This window comes from Nomascus leucogenys, chromosome 5 (genome assembly GCF_006542625.1).
Source record: "Nomascus leucogenys isolate Asia chromosome 5, Asia_NLE_v1, whole genome shotgun sequence".
In the NCBI taxonomy this organism is placed as follows: domain Eukaryota; kingdom Metazoa; phylum Chordata; class Mammalia; order Primates; family Hylobatidae; genus Nomascus; species Nomascus leucogenys.
The window spans coordinates 42,978,923-42,998,081 of NC_044385.1; the positions used below are offsets into that span (position 1 = coordinate 42,978,923).

The 19,159-nt window shown below is 34.3% G+C and overlaps 1 protein-coding gene and 1 non-coding gene across 4 annotated transcripts in view; one reads left to right on the forward strand and one right to left on the reverse strand.

Annotated features, from left to right (window-relative positions):
• Positions 1-19,159, forward strand: part of EFCAB7 (EF-hand calcium binding domain 7) — a 65,211-nt gene that overhangs the window by 2,116 nt on the left and 43,936 nt on the right. For all 3 annotated transcript variants that reach the window (XM_030812940.1, XM_030812941.1, XM_030812939.1), the window contains exons 2-6: positions 116-303; positions 6,675-6,886; positions 7,536-7,622; positions 8,342-8,537; positions 8,983-9,104. In XM_030812940.1, the coding sequence (XP_030668800.1) occupies positions 117-303; positions 6,675-6,886; positions 7,536-7,622; positions 8,342-8,537; positions 8,983-9,104 (804 nt within the window). In that variant the 5' untranslated portion in view covers position 116. The remainder of the gene's footprint in view (positions 1-115; positions 304-6,674; positions 6,887-7,535; positions 7,623-8,341; positions 8,538-8,982; positions 9,105-19,159) is intronic.
• On the reverse strand, positions 11,882-11,941 carry LOC115835281. The gene has a single exon (XR_004030270.1). It is a non-coding gene; the product is annotated as a U7 small nuclear RNA (small nuclear RNA).

The window sequence follows — 19,159 nt, forward strand, 5'->3', positions numbered from 1 at the left end:
AATTTTCTTCCACGTATAAAATCTTGATTCTCCTCCCTGTATTTGAAAGACATGGTGACATTTGCACTTTAGTGATTCACATTGATAAACAAATTTTTAAATTATTTTCCAATAGAATGGCGATCAGTCCACGAAGCGATGCAACTTTCTCCAGTCAGAAATCAACACCTTCAGAGAGTCCTCGAACAAAGAAATTTCCACTAACTGAAGAGGAAATATTTTATATGAATTGTAGAGCTGCCTACTTAACTGTCTTCAAAAGCAGCTTGGAAAACATTATTTCTAAAGATCAACTTTACTTAGGTAAATTTTTTAAATTTTTAAATCTTTCGCCTTTTTGTTGAAAGTTAATAAATAGGTCCGAAAGACTGAAATTAGAATTAGCTTGTTGAATCATCCCAGTTTCTTAGTGAAGCTTGAGCAATGGAACTACAGTAAGCTATTATGTCATATTATATAGTTACATATTCTAGGAACTACAAAATAAAACTTCCAATGTTTATACAAACTAGATGGGTAATTGAAATCTTCTATCAATTACTACTTTCTTAAGATATTTTTAATTCTCATTTTGATGCTTTAAGATTTATCATAATAAAATTAAGACACTTTTGGCCTCTTAAGTCGCTAGTCTGAATTTGACCCATACTGAGGAAAGTGTAAAGGATATGTAAAAATGGGTGGAATGGGCCGGGCACGGTGGCTCACGCTTGTAATCCCAGCACTTTGGGAGGCCGAGGCGGTTGGATCACGAGGTCAGAAGATCGAGACCACCGTGAAACCCCATCTCTACTAAAAATACAAAAAATTAGCCGGGCGTGGTGGCGGGTGCCTGTAGTCCCAGCTGCTCGGAGAGGCTGAGGCAGGAGAATGGCGTGAACCCGGGAGGCGGAGCTTGCAGTGAGCCGAGATTGCGCCACTGCACTCCAGCCTGGGTGACAGAGGGAGACTCCGTCTCAAAAAAAATAAAAAATAAAAAAAATAAAAAAATGGGTGGAATGTCTGAAAAAGTGAAGTACTGAGAGATAAGTGAACTTTTAAAAGAGAATTGAGTTTGGGTTTTTTTATTTCTTATTTTTATTTTTTGTTTTGTCTTTTATTGCTTCTGTCCTTTATCACATTTAAAAATTCCTCTCATTACAAAGGTCCCCAAAACCACCAAATTTGGTCCTTTCCAGGAGTATCAAATGATTTGGAGGTCTTTAGTCATGAGAGAGTAGTAAACAACAGTACTAGATAACACCGACTACTCATGTCAGTTTCATCAAGGCTAATAACTTTATGGGTAGAGAAACTGAGTTATTTTGCCAATTTTGTAATGAATTTTCTTAAACCAAAACCCTGACATATTTTTGCAACAGTGTCTTGAGTTTGTATCCAATAAGATCTATTTGAGGAAATGTGTTTTGAGGAATACAAGAATTGACAAGATTAAAATTTATTTGATGTCTAAATAAAATACATTATTTGTAAAGTAGTTTAAATGCAAATGCACGTGACTGACTTTTAAAGTCATGTTTAATTTTGATTTACATAATTTTAAAATTACTAAAATGCTTATTTTGAATTTTAAGTATTTGTGTTTAATTCATATACATTAAATATTTAGGCAGACATCCAATAAATTCTTTTTTTTTTTTTTGAGATGGAGTCTTGCTCTGTCTTCCAGGCTGGAGTGCAGTGGTGCGATCTCAACTCACTGCAGCCTCTGCCTCCTGGGTTCCAGTGATTCTCCTGCCTCAGCCTCCTGGGTAGCTGGGATTACAGGTGCACGCCACCATGCCTGGCTAATTTTTGTATTTTTAGTACAGACGGGGTTTTGCTATGTTGGCCAGGCTGGTCTCGAGCTCCTAACCTCAGGTGATCCGCCTGCCTCAGCCTCCCAAAGTGCTGGCATTATAGGCGTGAGCCACCATGCCTGGCCAATAAATTAAAATTACTTCTAACTTGCCATTATTTCTAAAATATCTGAGGTTTTTTTTTGTTACTGTTTTGAAAATATACTAAGAGAAGGAATCTGCTAAGTTTAAAAGTTTAACATGCCTTCCACTACTATGGCATTTAGTTTGTGAATCAATGTGTATGTATTACTAAGGCACTATCAATCTTATGAATTATCTGGGAGGATAACAATGCAGTTTTTGTCTCTTCAGTATTGTATACACTTTTAGTTTTAGGGTGGAATACTCTGTTAATGTTGTAATAATTGATTTTAGATAAATTGTTCTTTAAAAAGGAGTAACATGAACCGGAGCTGCTTCTTATTGCTATGTCTTTCATCTATATCCTCCTGCCACTTATACATATAACATGTGCATTTCCATTTTAAGGTCAGAGACAGCAGTAGCATTACTATAGCTTTAAGTTCCTTTTTTGTCAGTTTATAAATAATACAGGCATTATAGACTCATGTCAGAACTTTAAAGTAAACCCTGGCAAAAGATCCATATCATGGTGTCAAAATTTAAACATCTACAGCTACATGATATTTTTGCTATCATCAAACTTAATAATTAGATCCAGCTAATTCTAAACCTAGAGATTAAAGTTAGTAGGAAATATATTGTATCAATTTCTTAGCCATGGGGACATCTGCTTACTGAGTACATGTTTTGGCATAATTAATTTTATTCTGAGAAAGTTGTTCTTTTCTAATTACCAGTACATTTTTTAAAACAGTATTTTCTTTGTTACTAAAGATAGCAGCAAGCATATGCTAAGCTACCACTTGTGAGAAAAAGTTACACACCTTTTTTCTCAAAACTGAACAGAAAATATAATTTTCTTTCATGTGGACTTCAAATGCTGGCAAGGATGTTGAGAAAAGGGAACCCTCTTACACTGTTGGTAGGAATGTGTATTAGTACAACCACTGTGGAGAACAGTTTGGAGGCTTCTCAAAAAAACTAAAAATACAGCTACCATAGGATCTAGCACCCTACTACTTGGTATATACCCAAAAGGAAATCAGCATATTGAAGAGATATCTACACTCCCATGTTACTGCAGCACTATTCACAATAGCCCAAATTTGGAAGCAATGTAAGAGTTAATCAGTAGATGAATGGATAAAAATTTTAAAAGTGGTACATATACACAGTGGAGTACCATTCAGCTATAAAAAAGAATGAGATCCTATCATTTGCAACCACATGGATAGAACTGGAGGTCATCATATTAAGTGAAATAAGCCTGGCACAGAAAGGCAGACATCACATGTTCTTTCTTATCTGTGGGAGCTAAAAATTAAAACAATTGAACTCATGGAGATAGAGAGTAAAATGATGGTTACCAGAGGCTGAGAAGGGTAGTGAGGGTGGGGGGAGAAAATAGAAAATAGAAAAATAGAAAGAATAAGACCTAGTATTAGCTAGCAAAACAGGGTGACAGTAGTAAAAAAAATAATTTAAGTGTGCATTTTAAAATAATTAGAGTATAATTGGATTGTTTGAAACAAAGGGTAAATGCTTGAGGCAATGGATACCCTATTTACCCTGATGTAATTATTGCATACGTGTATCAAAATATCTCATATTATACACCTACTATGTACTTCCAAAAATAAAAGATGAAAAAAAAGAACCTTAGAAAAAAGGCACTTTAGGCTTAACAATAAGGAAGAAATTTTGGAGGAAATTTTATATAATATTCATTGTCATAAAAATAATTTAGTAGTTGTGTAAATCCATTCTGTATATGTACCGTGATTCAGTTAACCACTCCTTGATTCTTTGAACATTATTTCCTTTATTATTAGTAGCAGTAGTGTCTCAATATGAAAAACATCTTTGCGCACTAAGCCTTTTTAAAATAAAAATATTTTAGAGGCAAAAAAAAAATTACAACTTCATTTACATCTACTTGTATTTCCAGCTTTTAAAGGGAAGGAGTTGGCTACCTACCCACATATGCCATTTCTTTGATTCTGTGAACAGCTGAATTAAGGAATAGTTCATTTACACACTAGGCAAAATACTTACCTGTTGTTGCTAGGGCACCATGGTAATCAGGGCTTTTGTCGACATCCAAAATAAAACCGTGGGAATAAAAACATTTATATTATCTCCAATGCAACGAATTTCCACAAAGCCTTTATAGGTGTATGGAAGATGGGGGTTACCACAACTGCAACTTCTATTAGCTCTGAAAGTCACTGGCATAATCTAGAGGAGAAGATAATTTTATTTATGGATTTTTAGTATATTATAACCCGTAAGTTATGGCCATAGATAGCAATTTTACACTCAGATGTAGACTTCCTATTTAGATTATAAAATTTCTTGCCGGGTGTGGTGGCTCACGCCTATAATCCCAGCACTTTGGGAGGCCGAGACATGAGGATCACCTGAGGTCGGGAGTTTGAGACCAGCTTGACCAACATGGAGAAACCACGTCTCTACTAAAAGTACAAAATTAGCTGGGCATGGTGGTGCATGCCTGTAATCCCAGCTACTCAGGAGGCTGAGGCAGGAGAATCGCTTGAACCTGGGAGGCGGAGGTTGCAGTGAGCCGAGATTGCACCATTGCACTCTAGCCTGGGCAACAAGAGCAAAACTCCATCTCAAAATAATAATAATAATAATAAAATAAAATTTCTTTTTTTGAGATGCAGTCTTGCTCTGTCACCCAGGCTGGAGCGCAGTGGCTCAATCTCGGCTCACTGCAATCTCTGCCTCCCAGGTTCCAGTGATTCTCCTGCCTCAGCCTCTTGAGTCGCTGGGATTACAGGCGCATGCCACCAGGCCTGGCTAATTTTTGTATTTTTAGTAGAGACAGGGATTCACCATGTTGGCCAGGCTGGTCTCGAACTCCTGACCTCAGGTGACCTGCCCACCTCATCCACCCAAAGTGTAATTGTAAACCCAAATTACAGGTGTGAGCCACCACACCAGTCTAGATTATAAAATTTCTTTGGAACTAAAAAGTTTGTATTGATGAACAAAAATCACCCTATACTATACTTGTGCACAATAATGTTCAATATAACTGACTCACTTATATCTGTATTTATTACCCTGATCTGGTTTCTGTTTCCATGGGGATATTTCTTCAGTGAAATTGTTTTATACTTACTGGTCCTTATTACATTAAATTGTACAATATCCAGATTATCATTTTTTGATGCTGATGGGTGATGCACAGATCTTGTGAATTTCTATAAAGATAGTTGGAACTATACAATATAAGATTTTGTAATAGAATTTGGCAGTACAATTCAGGACAGTTGTATCTTTTAAAATTTGTTAATTCCTTCTGTGGTGCTTAGGAAATTTATCATTGGTTCATTTTAGAAAATGTTATATTTCAGTATGCAAAGATTTATTTGCAAATTACCAAGTTACTTCTATTCAACTGTTCAAAATATCTGCAGTTGCTTTAACCATTTTGTTTTAGTGTGATATGACATACCTAAATATACAAAGCTTTTCTCACATGTACTTCTTTGCTCTTCATAGATAGAAGAATATGGTTAAAAATGAAGAGTAGTTTTACCACAGCATCTCTATAATAATCTTCTCTCACAGTATATTGACATTCTTGATTTTTAGCAGGACCATAACTGCAAAGGGATACTTTATGTGCATATATTTGACATTTGGAACATGATTAATGTTTTTGAAAGCTTAGTACCTAGCAAAGATGAACATTTTAGATATCATGCCTTGTTGACATTGATATTCTTAAATGAATGATTTTCTCATTTCATAAAGATACTTGTTTTTTAAATTCACACATTGTATGTATTTATGGGGTACAATTTGACATTTCAGTACATTTATATATTGTATAATGATCAAATCAAGTTAGTATATCCATCGCTGCGTGCATTTATCTTTCCTTTGTGGTGAGACCATTCAAAAGCCTCTCTTCTAGCTATTTTGTAATACACAGTACCTTAATGCTAACTATTGTCACCATACTGTGCCATAGAATAGCAGAACCTATTTCCCACTATCTGATTGTAACTTTGTACCCATTGACCAACTTCTCCCCATCCTCCCCTACCCCCAGAGTACTTAGGTAGTACTTACAGTTCCCCTTCCCAGTCTCTGGTAACCACTGATCTGTTCTCTACTTCTATGATATTAACTTTTTTTAAAGATTCCACACAAGTGAGATATGCTGTATTTGTCTTCAGCGTCTGGCTTATTTCACTTAACATGTTGTCCTCCAGGTTCATCCATGTTGTTGCAAATGACAGGATTTCCTCCTTTACGGCTGAATAGTCATTAAGGTATTTATTTAGCCAGAAAAAGTACTAATTTATACTTTTTGTGTTATCCTTTTGTCCCCCAAACGATTAGGTAGATGGTTGTTTTTAATCTTGTATTTTGTTTAAAAGCTTTTAGAAGAGCTTTTAGAAGCTCTTAAGTAATCAGATATTGTTAGTTATTTAAACCATGTAGGTTGAGAACCAAACTGTCAGAATAAGGAAAATCTATTTAATTCTGGCATTAATAATTAAAGAATCTTTAGGTGGTGGCATAAATATTTTTATTTTTCAAAGTCTGGCCTATCTTGGTATCACTAGATAAATCAACACCAAAGTAATGTACTGGTATATGTATAGTGTTTTTTAAATATCATAATATGTAATGATTTGAAGAAAAAAATGCGCTTAAGAACAAATTCCAGGTGTTACAATCACAAATAATACTTGTTTTGTTGGGCAGCTCTTCAGCATGCAGGAAGAAATCCATCCCAAAAGACCATTAATAAGTATTGGACTCCTCAAACTGCCAAACTGAATTTTGATGATTTTTGTATAATTTTAAGGAAGGAAAAACCTACTTCAAAAGCAGAACTACTAAAATCATTTAAGCAATTAGATGTAAATGATGATGGCTGTATTTTACACACTGACCTTTATAAATTTCTAACAAAGGTAAGATCTGTAAAACTGTAAAACTGTTTTGTAATATGCATATTTTCTAAAACAGCTTGGAATCTAGCTTTGACTACCAAAGTCCACATTAAAAATAACTATTTCATTGAGAGGTGAAATGAATTACTTACATGTTATTTATAAAGTACTTAGGAATCCTTCTGGATGAAATGTTCTTTGTAAATAAAAGATAAAGTATAAAATTGAGCTTACGTTACCATCCCCTTGTGCTCCTATTTAATTCGTTCCTGTCCAGAACTCTTTGAAAATCAGTGATAGTTCCATATGTGATAAGTAAAAGGAAAACCAAGTATAAATGGGATTAGGAATCCATTCTGTTTTTTGGTACAATGTTAGAAAATATTCCCCTAAACTCAATAGCAATTATAACTGACTCTGTACTATTCAGTTGGTAGTTACTATTTAGTAAACTGAAATTCAGCATACTTTCACAAAATTTAATAAAATTGTGAAATTTATATAGCCACCTCATTCTTTCTTTATATATAATACTCATGATTTATAATGAAGTAATACATTCAAACTTACTTGTGGAAAAGATTAAAATGTGCTTCCACTATCCCCATGAATAACAAAGTAGTAATCATGTTGCTTTAAAATAAATCTTGTTGTTTTTTTTTTTTTTCAGAGAGGTGAGAAGATGACTCGAGAAGAAGTAAATGCCATAATAAATTTGGCTGATGTAAATGCTGATGGCAAATTTGACTACATCAAGGTACATAAGCTCACATTGATGTAAATTTACATACCGTGTCGGAAAAGTGTTTTTATTTTTCCCCAGCTTTATTAAGGTATAATTGACAAATAAAAATTGTATATATTTACAGTGTACATGCAATATTTTTGATATATGTATACATTGTGAAACAATTAAATCAGTTAACATGTCAACTAATAAACATGTCAGCAGATTATTTTTAAAGGGATGCATCTTTTTAATATTGGCAATGACATCCTTAAATATTGTGCATGAAATTTAATTTTTCCAGTCCCATAATTGCAATCTGATGACTACATTAAAAATAATATAACCAAATTAAAAAACATGTGTGCTCACACACACAGACAGATACACACATAAACATAGAGACTCTACTCAGAAATGTACCTTTTCTGGGGTGGAAGAATCATAAAAATTATTGTGAACAAATGCAAGTCTACACATCTTGTAAAAAAAATAATAATAAATCACCTCTCCTTGTGTAACGTTTTATTTTCACTCAGAGTATGACCTCCTCATTGAATCACGGCTACATTTCACTAGGTCACTTGAGGCTGGTCAATCTGATTCAAAAAAATAAAATGCGTAACCATCAATAGGAAATATATTCCATCTGTCAGTCTATTCCTTGCCTACTAATGTGCATTTGCTTTCTCCTCTTCCCCAATGTATGATTGAATGTTTTACCCACTGGACTTTTTTTTTTCCTGCAGTTTTGTAAATTATATATGACAACCAATGAGCAGTGTCTCAAGACTACACTAGAAAAACTAGAGGTTGACAGTAAATTGATGCGTCACCAGTTTGGAAACCACATCGAAGGGTCCCCTGAAAGGGACCCATCACAAGTACCAAAACCATCACCAAAAATCATAAGAAAAACTGATCCAGAAACATTCTCAAATAAAGGTATTTACTTTTAACACTAAGAATTTCTTGATCAGAAATGAAGAGTCATATTCAGATAAATTTTTCCTTCCATTTCAGCTTATCAGTGATAAAGCAAATGAGAATCTAACTTTTGTTAGCTACTATTTCTAGACTCTCTTAGCTGTAAAAATCTATTGAAGTAAAATTTCATTATGGAACTTGACTTAGCTATGCTCATTATATTTTATTAAAACTAAAATTTCAGACTGAAAAGTGACATATTGAAATAAGAATTCTTATTAGAAGCCCATAAATTAGGGACCATTAAAGCCTGATAAATATAAAACTTCTGACATTATTTCAATAGGGAGAACAAAGAGAGTCAAAGTAATACAGTAGATCTTTTATACTGCACTGTGTTTGGAAAAAACTCCTATTGACAACTTTTCATAATGTGAGACCAAATAATCATTCCTTGTTGCAGGTGACACCAGGAGTTCTTTACTGTCAGCAACCAGGAAGTTCAAAACATCTGTTTCTTTCACAATTACCATGGGGGCTAATGGTAACCGAAACTCAAAGTTAACGGAGCCAAATTTAATAAAGGTATAGTATTTTAAGTTAACAGAGATGACTTTTTCTGAAAAAAATTTGACATTAAGTTTATTAATAACTGTGCAGTGTCTACAGGGAACCAGTAAAGTTTATGGCAGTAATTTGAGGTTTTTCTGTGTAATTTCTACCTGTAAGCTAGTGTAATACTTTTAAATTAAAAATGATGAATATTATTATAAGGTCTTCAGTTTGAAAATGGTAACACTCAAGTTTTATAACTTGATGAGTAGATTATCATCAAGTTATATCCTTTGGCAAGCAAATTTTTTGTTTTGTTTAACAAATATTTACCATAGGTGTTTCTTACAAATAAATCATTCATTCAATTTCAATTCCTATGAGAGAATGACAACAAAGTCACTTTTCTAAGTCAATATTTGTAGAGTGTTAATATTGATCTTCTTTCTTTGTTTTCCCTTTCTAGACTCAACCTTTACTAGTTTTCTTTCAACGGAAAATAATAGCTACAGAAATATAAAACATTAACTGGAAACTGCTAGGATACATTAAAAATGTGCACCTAGAGACCTCTGTAAAAGGGGAAAAAATGGTTATGACCACATACTGTAACTGCTGTTAGAAAACTGAACTGATTGTTCTCAAGAGCCACATTTTTGTTTCAAATAACAACTCTGTATTTGTTATTGAACTCTGAAGTCCCTTATATCTTTAAATTGCTAGGCAGTGACATTTGTTCTATATTAAAATTTTAAAACATTATCTCCAAGGAATTTTGTTCAGACTGTTTAGGAATCTATACACCCTAAGCAATTTGGTGTGCATGTCCAACATGTTCATACACAATATTTAGTGTTTCAACAATATTATTTTCCACCAATGGAACCTTTTTGTATTTTGCAACTAAATTAATTATTAATAAAATTAACTTAGTTCAATAATTATGGTTTACCTGGGCCGGGCGCGGTGGCTCACGCTTGTAATCCCAGCACTTTGGGAGGCCGAGGCAGGCGGATCACGAGGTCAGGAGATCGAGACCATGGTGAAACCCCGTCTCTACTAAAAATACAAAAAATTAGCCGGGCGTGGTGGCGGGCGCCTGTAGTCCCAGCTACTCGGAGAGGCTGAGGCAGGAGAATGGCGTGAACCCGGGAGGCGGAGCTTGCAGTGAGCCGAGATTGCGCCACTGCACTCCAGCCTGGGCGACAGAGCGAGACTCCGTCTCAAAAACAAACAAACAAACAAAAAAAATTATGGTTTACCTGATTCAAAAGCACAAATAAATGTAATTTTAGCCACTGTAAAGAGAGATATAAATAAATATTAATGTGTATTATATTAATTTAGTAAGACTTTGTCTCTGTGTCATTAGTTGGGCTCATACCAATATAATTTTTAAAATTTAGTTCAATTCAACAAATATTCACTAAGCATGTAATGTGTGCCAGTTATTTTGCTTAGTGTAAAATATGAGCTTGAATTTAAAAATATAAATTTTCATTTGACTATTAACAGTATACCAAGGTAGTGTAGCATAGTATTTATTCATTCATTTATTCAACGAATATTTATTGAATGACTACTCTGTGCCAGTGTTCTAGATGTTATTAGATTAGTGATCTAGAGTTTTGGATAGAGATCTACCTGGGCTTGAATCTTAGCTTTATCACTTAATAACTATGTGACCTTGGGTGTATTTGTCAGCAGCCCTTCAGAGTTTCAATTTTCTTACCCATAAATAGGGAATAATTATATTTAGTGTGCTTTGGAAAGATTTAAATCGTATGTAAACATATGTAAAACATTTAGCACAATGCCAAGGACATTAATAAAGAATAGTGTTAATAATGTTAATACTATTTATTATATACAAAGGACAATAAATACTAGTATTAATATTATTATAGAACTAAGAAATAACTGGATGCTTGTATGGGAATGACATGATGAAAGTATAGTTTAAGAAAAGTTAATCTACTGTTGTATTATATATAGAGACCTCAGAGACACCATCTAAGAGGCCGATAGAGTTTTCCAAATATAAAGTGATGATAACTTGGCCTAGGATAGTACTTAAATGTAATAAGGTAGGGGCAGGTGTAATAGAAAAATGCCAAAATTAGTCTGTAAGTCATAACGATTATTTAACAAACAGACTACTTAAGTTTTGTATGTAAGTCAAGATCAGGGAATGGTGTAGATGATAATTGGGAATTAGGTAAAAGGTACTAGGATAATTTAACGATTAAAACAAAAGGGCATACTATCAACTTTTTAATTCTGTGAGTTTCATATAAAATGTAATGTCTTTTGGAAATAATTGATAGCTCTGTATATCTTACCTTTTAATATCTTGTTTCTGATCCTGATATTGCCTACTATTGCTTGCTATCTATTTCTTAGATGAGCTGAAATTATTTTTTTTTAGTAAGTGACCCTTTTGTTATTCAGCAGCATTCAGTTCTTTGTTTACATTTTTATTTATTTGTGCATTTTTTTTAAGACAGAGTTTCACTCTGTCACCCAGGCTGGAATGCAGGTGGGATCTTGGCTCACTGCAACCTCCACCTTCCAGGTTCAAGTGATTCTCCTCCCTCAGCCACCCAAGTAGCTGGCATTACAGGTGCATGCCACCATGCCTGGATAATTTTTGTGTTTTTTGTAGAGATGAGGTTTCACCATGTTGGCCAGGCTGGTCTCGAGCTCCTGACCTCAAGTGATCTGCCTGCCTTGGCCCCCCAAAGTGCTGGGATTACAGATGTGAGCCACCACGCCTGGCCACATTTTTCTTTAAGTCTTGTTTCTTCTTGGGGGGTTTTCTGGAAAAACAGAGAACCTGCTAGACAAATTCTAAAAGAACTGTAATACTTGAAGTTTTCTTTTTTTATTTCATAAATTTCATATATTTCTGAGGTTTTATAACCATTCTGAAAAGTACTTGGTTGTGAAGGTAAAGAATAAATTACTGAAAGGATTGTTAAATTAATTTTCCAGATACTTTAAATTTATTTTATTTTATTTTATTTTATTTTATTTTTTTCGAGACGGAGTCTCGCTCTGTCGCCCAGGCTGGAGTGCAGTGGCGCAATCTCGGCTCACTGCAAGCTCCGCCTCCGGGGTTCACGCCATTCTCCTGCCTCAGCCTCTCCGAGCAGCTGGGACTACAGGCGCCCGCCACCACGCCCGGCTAATTTTTTGTATTTTTAGTAGAGACGGGGTTTCACCGTGGTCTCGATCTCCTGACCTCGTGATCTGCCCGCCTCGGCCTCCCAAAGTGCTGGGATTACAAGCGTGAGCCACCGCGCCCGGCCCTTTAAATTTATTTTAAACAAGTTTGGGTATCTCAACTTCATGTGGAACAGAAAAGTATGGAATTGGGACAGAGAAGGAGGGACTTTTCAGAAATTAGAAAATTGTTGTGATAGGTAAGGGTAAGCTGTGTTGTAAACCATAAAACCACACAATTGGTAAAGGACTTGAATTACAAAAGGAAAATAAGATCCTTACAGGTACTATACATATATTACTTTCTATTGGCCATACTTAGTTACTATATTATTATTCTTTTTAAAATCCTGAATTCTGTCCATTTACTTAGGTTCTGTGATGGTCAAGGAACGTCAGGAATTTTCCTTTCAGAGAGGAATAGCTTCACCTTTCTTGCTAAGACCAGTCATGTCTAGAATTAGAGTAAGCCCCAGACTATCAGTTGTAAACTCCAGAGATGCAATACTTCCTATATTCAGATTCTTACAGTATGCCTACATTTATGTTTTATACATATATATAGTCCAACATATGCACACACATCACACACATATGTTTTACAACCTATATATTATAAATGTCAAAACATATAGCATCTACATTGTATACCATTTTTATGTTATACTTATGTCTATATATGGCAATACAAATATAAACATTTGAAATTCCAAATGGTTCATTATCTGTTAATTTTTGTGAAAGCTCCAGATAATAATTTTCTTATAAGTTTCCCACATTTTCAAAATGTTGATCAATTCAACCTGTCAATTAGGTTTCAGCCCACATCAATTTTACCCTTCATAAATTATCTATTTAACCTTTTATGTTTTAAGTATGTATAGTTTACAATTATTTAATAACAAAAAGTGTAACAACTGGTTACCTACCTGTCTTGTCATACCGCAAAGCAAATAGCTTCCTAATAAGTATGTGACATAGGAAATCTTTATAAAAAACAATAGCGATGATAATGATAGTGATGAGTTCCTCCTCTGACTAAATCTATGGCAGATCTACTGCTTAATAATTCTTTCTCACTGAAAATTTTAATAATACAGAATTTGTATGTTAAAACAAATCATTTTCATTCACTACAGTGTTCCAAGAAAAATGTGACTATACTGATATATTTGTTTTGATAACTAGAATTTTTTGCTTTAGTATTTGGTTTTGTACTTTTCAGCATTTCCTTATATATTATGAATGAAAATAAGTGTAATTCGTATATGACAAATAAAGGAAATAACAGTTCAGTTTGCACTTATATGAATTTACCTGAATTGATAGAATACAGCACCACCTCATGCCCTATATAAGAATTACAAGCTATTATTTTATTTCTGCTTTATAATGTCAAAAAATTATATCATACGTGGAATTTCTTACTCTTATTCTAAAATTATTTTCAAAACTCAACCTTCTTTCATTTTTCTCTTAATACTCAAACTGTCAGCTTAATCTGTAATCCTTTCAAATTGATTTATTTGAATGAGCCAGCCAATTTGTCAGTAATTTCTTCTTTTAGTTCATAACATTTTAGTCTAGGTCCCAGAGAAAAAGCTTTGTATGATTGAAAGTCTATTTGTTTGAAAGAATATATATATATATTTTTTTGAGATGGAGTCTCACTCTATTGCCCAGTCTGGCATGCAGTGGCACCATCTTGGCTCACTGCAACCTCTGCCTCCCAGGTTCGAGTGATTCTCCTGCCTCAGCCTCCCGAGTAGCTGGGACTACAGGCGTGCACCACCACACCTGGCTAATTTTTGTAGTTTTAGTAGAGACAGGGTTTCACCATATTGGCCAGGCGGTCTCTAACTCCTGACCTCGTGATCTGCCCACCTCGGCCTCCCAAAGTGCTGGGATTACAGGCGTGAGCCACCGCACCCAGCCTTGAAAGGAAATTTTAAGTTGAATAAGCATTGTATGTTGAATAACTCTGGCAGATCTTAAGTTGAATGTTTCCTTTTGAACAGTAGGAGCTATAAGTTCTCCTAGCGAAGTTATTTAGAATTCAAATTGATGTATTTATTACACAGAAGTTTGGCTGATATAAATAATGTGGTATTTGTCTTACTTTAATAACTGTTGTTCTATCATTTTCCAGCTATATTAATCCATATTTAATGTTATAGTATGTAGTTTGGCTGTCTTTCCAAAGAAACTCACAAATTCTCTTCTATTATAGCATTATTTCCTAGACATGGAACTTAGGAAAGACTTATAATAAAAATGTTTAACTTGCTCCCCAGTTAAATTTTATAAAGGCATGTCCTGCTAATCTGTGGCAGTGCCCCAGAGGTAGCATCAGCACATCGAAAAATTCTTCCATCTTTGAGTTTCCTAAATGGCACAAATTATCTTTACTACCAATGTACCAGGCAAAGTACATTATCTTTTAAAGCTTAATTTAACCATTTTTTTAAAGCTGGGGGTAGGGCTGCTGTGCTGATGATTACAGTACAAATGTAAGAAATTTTGCAGCTACTAAATTCTACATTTTTAAAGTAAGAAAACCAAATAATTAAGTTTATCTTAACACTTAAATGTATGGAATCCCGAATGATAATGCCTTACCATACTTTATTGTAATGATATATTCATAAAGTTTATTTTAAAAACTGGCTTAAAAAACACTGCAGATATTTAAATGTGAAATAGAACAGAACTTAGAATAACTTACACACTGGAGAGAAAGTAAGGAGACCTAGGTTTTGGTTCTAGTTCTGCAGTCAATTGAGAACTGTAGCTTTTCACATATATCACTTTATTTTTCAGACCTTTTTGTCAATCAGAAGAGAAGTCTGGACTAGATTGCTTTTTAGATTTCTTCTACTGTTACACGTCTGTAATTCTAAAGTATTATCCTTTACCATTCCAAATAGGTAAATATAAAATATATAAAATACATTGGATGAAATTCCATCTGATGCTACAATCAAAACTGATTGAAAGCATTTAAATGTTTTCCATTTAATGTCGGAATCATAATTCAAACTGTCTCAAAGTGTAACTTGTCTAAATACTGTATAACATTTCTTTCATTTCTATTCTTTAGCAGTCAGCACCATCCGAGGTCATGTTGATTATATTAAGGGCAACTGGGTCTGAGATAATGCCAGCATCTGGTGTTAGTCCATATATATGCCCATCCAAGAGATTTACAGGGAAGCTAAATGAAAGTCTGTGTATCATTATTCATCATTAATAGTTGAACTTGGGCCAGGTGCAGTGGCTCACGCCTGTAATCCCAACACTTTGGGAGGCCGAGGTGGGCAGATCACTTGAGGTCAGGAGTTTGAGACCAGCCTGGCCAACATAGTGAAACCCTGTCTCTACTAAAAATACGAAAAATTAGCTGGGCATGGTGGCAAGCCCCTGTAATCCCAGCTACTCGGGAGGCTGAGGCAGGAGAATTGCTGAAACCTGGGAGGTGGAGGTGGCAGTGGGCCGAGATGGCGCCACTGCACTCCAGCCTGGGTGACAGAGCGAGACTCCATCTCAAAAAAAAAAAAAAAAATAGTTGAACTTCAGCTTCTGCTACAAGCCCAAGTTTGAACCTCATTGTATCACAGATAATAAAAAATTTGAATTCGTACCCTGAGTACATTTTCTTTTAGAAACATGGTCTAAATGTAGAGGCCAAAGGTCTTGGACTCTAGACCTAATATTGCTACAAACTCCTTATAAAACTCTGAACCCACGTAACCTCTGGCTACCTCAATTTTTCTGTTTTATTAAAATGACTAATTCATATCTACCCCATACTGCCTCATAGGGATGTTGTTGAAATATCATAGATAATGACTTGTTTCTGTCATGGGCAATATACTTAACAAGATAAATTTCAGTAAGTTAAGGTCACATCTTAATTTCTTAGAATTAAAAATACACATATCTTGTATACCCCAAAGGTGTGACAGTGCAGGTGATTAATGACTGACTGAAAGCTTGAGTATGGTTCAGTTTATAAAGATAGAATCTTAAAATGCAGTTTAAGAAGAAATTTCCAAAGAAAAGATAAAGATAAAAATAGAAAACTTGTATAAATTGAGAAATAACCAAAATGAAAATAAAAGGAAATAGAGAAAATACATTCATTAACACTCACAGAGTGGTTAATATCTAAAATAGTCAAAATAATTTATTAAAATATGTAAGAAAAATGCTAAGTCTGCAATAGAGTTATGAGAATAGGAAAATGGGTAATTTATACAAAAGAAAAAATAATAAACACATGAGGGAAATGTTCAGCCTTAGTATTAATAATCAAATTCAATTAATGCAGAAGTTACTACAATACCATTTTTACTATCAAATACTTGAGGCATATACAAATATATGGAATACCATAATGAATGCTTTATGTACCCACACCTTGCTTATGAAATCATCCCACATCACCCAATTTTTTTCACAATAAAACAATACTAACCAAATAATGGTAAAATTATTACATTATATACCATTGGTGGTATTGTAAAATTGGCAGTACTGTTTTATAAAGCAGTATGGGAACACATGTCAATAGCCTTAAGAATATACATACATTTTTGCCCAGAAGTTCTTCTCAAGGAAATGATTCATCAGAAGAAAAACATTTTGACAAAACAGTATTCTATTAATGTTGTGATAAGAAATTAGAAATGACCTAAATGTCTTAACATTTTAGAAATAGTTAACTAAATAATGGTATACCAACTCAATGTTTTTGTTTTTTTTAAATGGAGTTTTTCCGTGTTACCCAGGCTGGAATGCAGTGGCACGATCTCAGCTCACTGCAACCTCCACCTTCCGGTTTCAAGCAATTCTCCTGCCTCAGCCTCCTGAGGCTGGGATTACAGGTGCCCACCACCACACCCGGCTAATTTTTGTATTTTTAGTAGAGATGGGGTTTCACCATGTTGGTCAGGCTGGTCTTGAACTCCTGACCTCAGGTGATCCACCCACCTTGGCCTCCCAGAGTGTTGGGATTCCAGGAGTGAGCCACCATGCCCGGCCCCAACTCAATTTTTAATCCTAGAACCATTTAAATTGAAATTGTGAATATTGCATAGCAAAATGGTTTGTCCTGTGATAAAATATACAAAACATAAAATGTACCATTTTACTCATTTTTAAGTATACAGTTCTGTATCACTAAGTACATTCACACTGTTGTACAACCATCACTACCACCACCATACATCTCCAGAACTTTTTCATCTGGAACTCTATTCATTAAACAATGACTCCCCATTTCCCCCTCCCCACAGCCTCTGGCAACCACTATTCTACTTTCTGTCTCTCTGAATTTGACCACTGTAAGTACCTCATATAAGTGGAATCATACAATATTTGTCCTTTTGTGTCTGGCTGATTTCACTTAGCACAATGTCTTCAAGATTCATTCATGTATAGCATGTGCCAGAATTTTACTCTTTTTTAAGACTAAATATTCCCTTGTATGTATTTACCACATTTTGTTTATCTGTTTTTCTGTCAATTGACATTTGGGTTGTTTCTACCTTTCGGCTATTGTGAGCAGCTATGAACATTGTCATACATACCTGTTTGAGTCTCTGCTTTTAATTCTTTTGGTTCTATACCCAGAAGCTGGAATTGCTAGATCATATAGAATTCTAGATTTGCTTTTTTGAGAAATTACCATACTATTATTCACAATGGCTTCACCATTTTATGCATTTTATGTTCCTATCAACAATGCACAAGGGTTCCAGTTTCTCCAGATACTCACCAACACTTGTCATTTTCTGTTTTTTTGATAATAGGTATCCTAATGGGTGTGAGGTGGTATCTCACTGAGGTTATGATTTGTCTTTCCTTAATGATTAGTGATGTTGAGTATCTCTTCATTTGCTTATTGGCCTTCTATGTATCTTCTTTAGAGAGATGATCATTTGATGATTCCTTTGCCCATTTAAAAAATCTGGTGATTTGTTTTGTTGTTGTTGAATTGTAGGAGTTCTTTATATGCTCTAAATATTAATCCCTTTTTGTATATGTGATTTGCAAATAATTTCTCCCATTTCATGAATTGCCTTTTCATTCTGTTGGTAGTGTCCTTTGATGGACAAAAGTTTTTAATTTTGATGAATTCCAGTTTATTTGATTGTTGCTTGTGCTTTTGTCATATCCAAGAAACCATTGCCAGATCCAGCGTCAGCTTTCCCCTATGTTTTCTTCTTAGAGTTTTATAATTTTAGCATGTTTAGGTCTTCAGTTTGTGTTAATTTTTATGTATTGCATAAGATAAGAGCCCAAATGTATTCTTTTGCAGATGGATATTGTTTTCCCAGCCTCATTTGTTGAAAAGACTGTCCTTGCCCTCATTGAATGATCTTGGCACCCTTGTTGAAAATCATTTGACCATATAGGCAAGGATTTATTTCTGGGCTATCCATTCTATTCTATTGTTCTATTTGTCTGTTTTCATGCTAGTGCCACACCATTTTGATTACTGTATCTTTGTAGTAAGTTTTGAAATCAGAAAGTATGAGTCCTCTAGCTTTATTCGTTTTCAACAGCAAAATATTTTGGATATAAAATTAAATTTTAAAAGCAGAACATAAAGCAGTGTTTATTAAAATGTAAAAAATAGGTTTCTACATAAGATCAGTATTAGAAAGGATTACATGAAAATCTAGGGCATTAGAATTATAGAGATTTTTAATAAAATATGAAAATAATTATGACATTAAATAGAAAAATGAGATGTAAATATGTTAGGATAATTTAGTCTTCTTTTAAAAATGTGAGCATGAAACCAATCTCAATGTAAATTATTTTTGCCTTTGCAGTGCCATAATAAATCTTTCTGT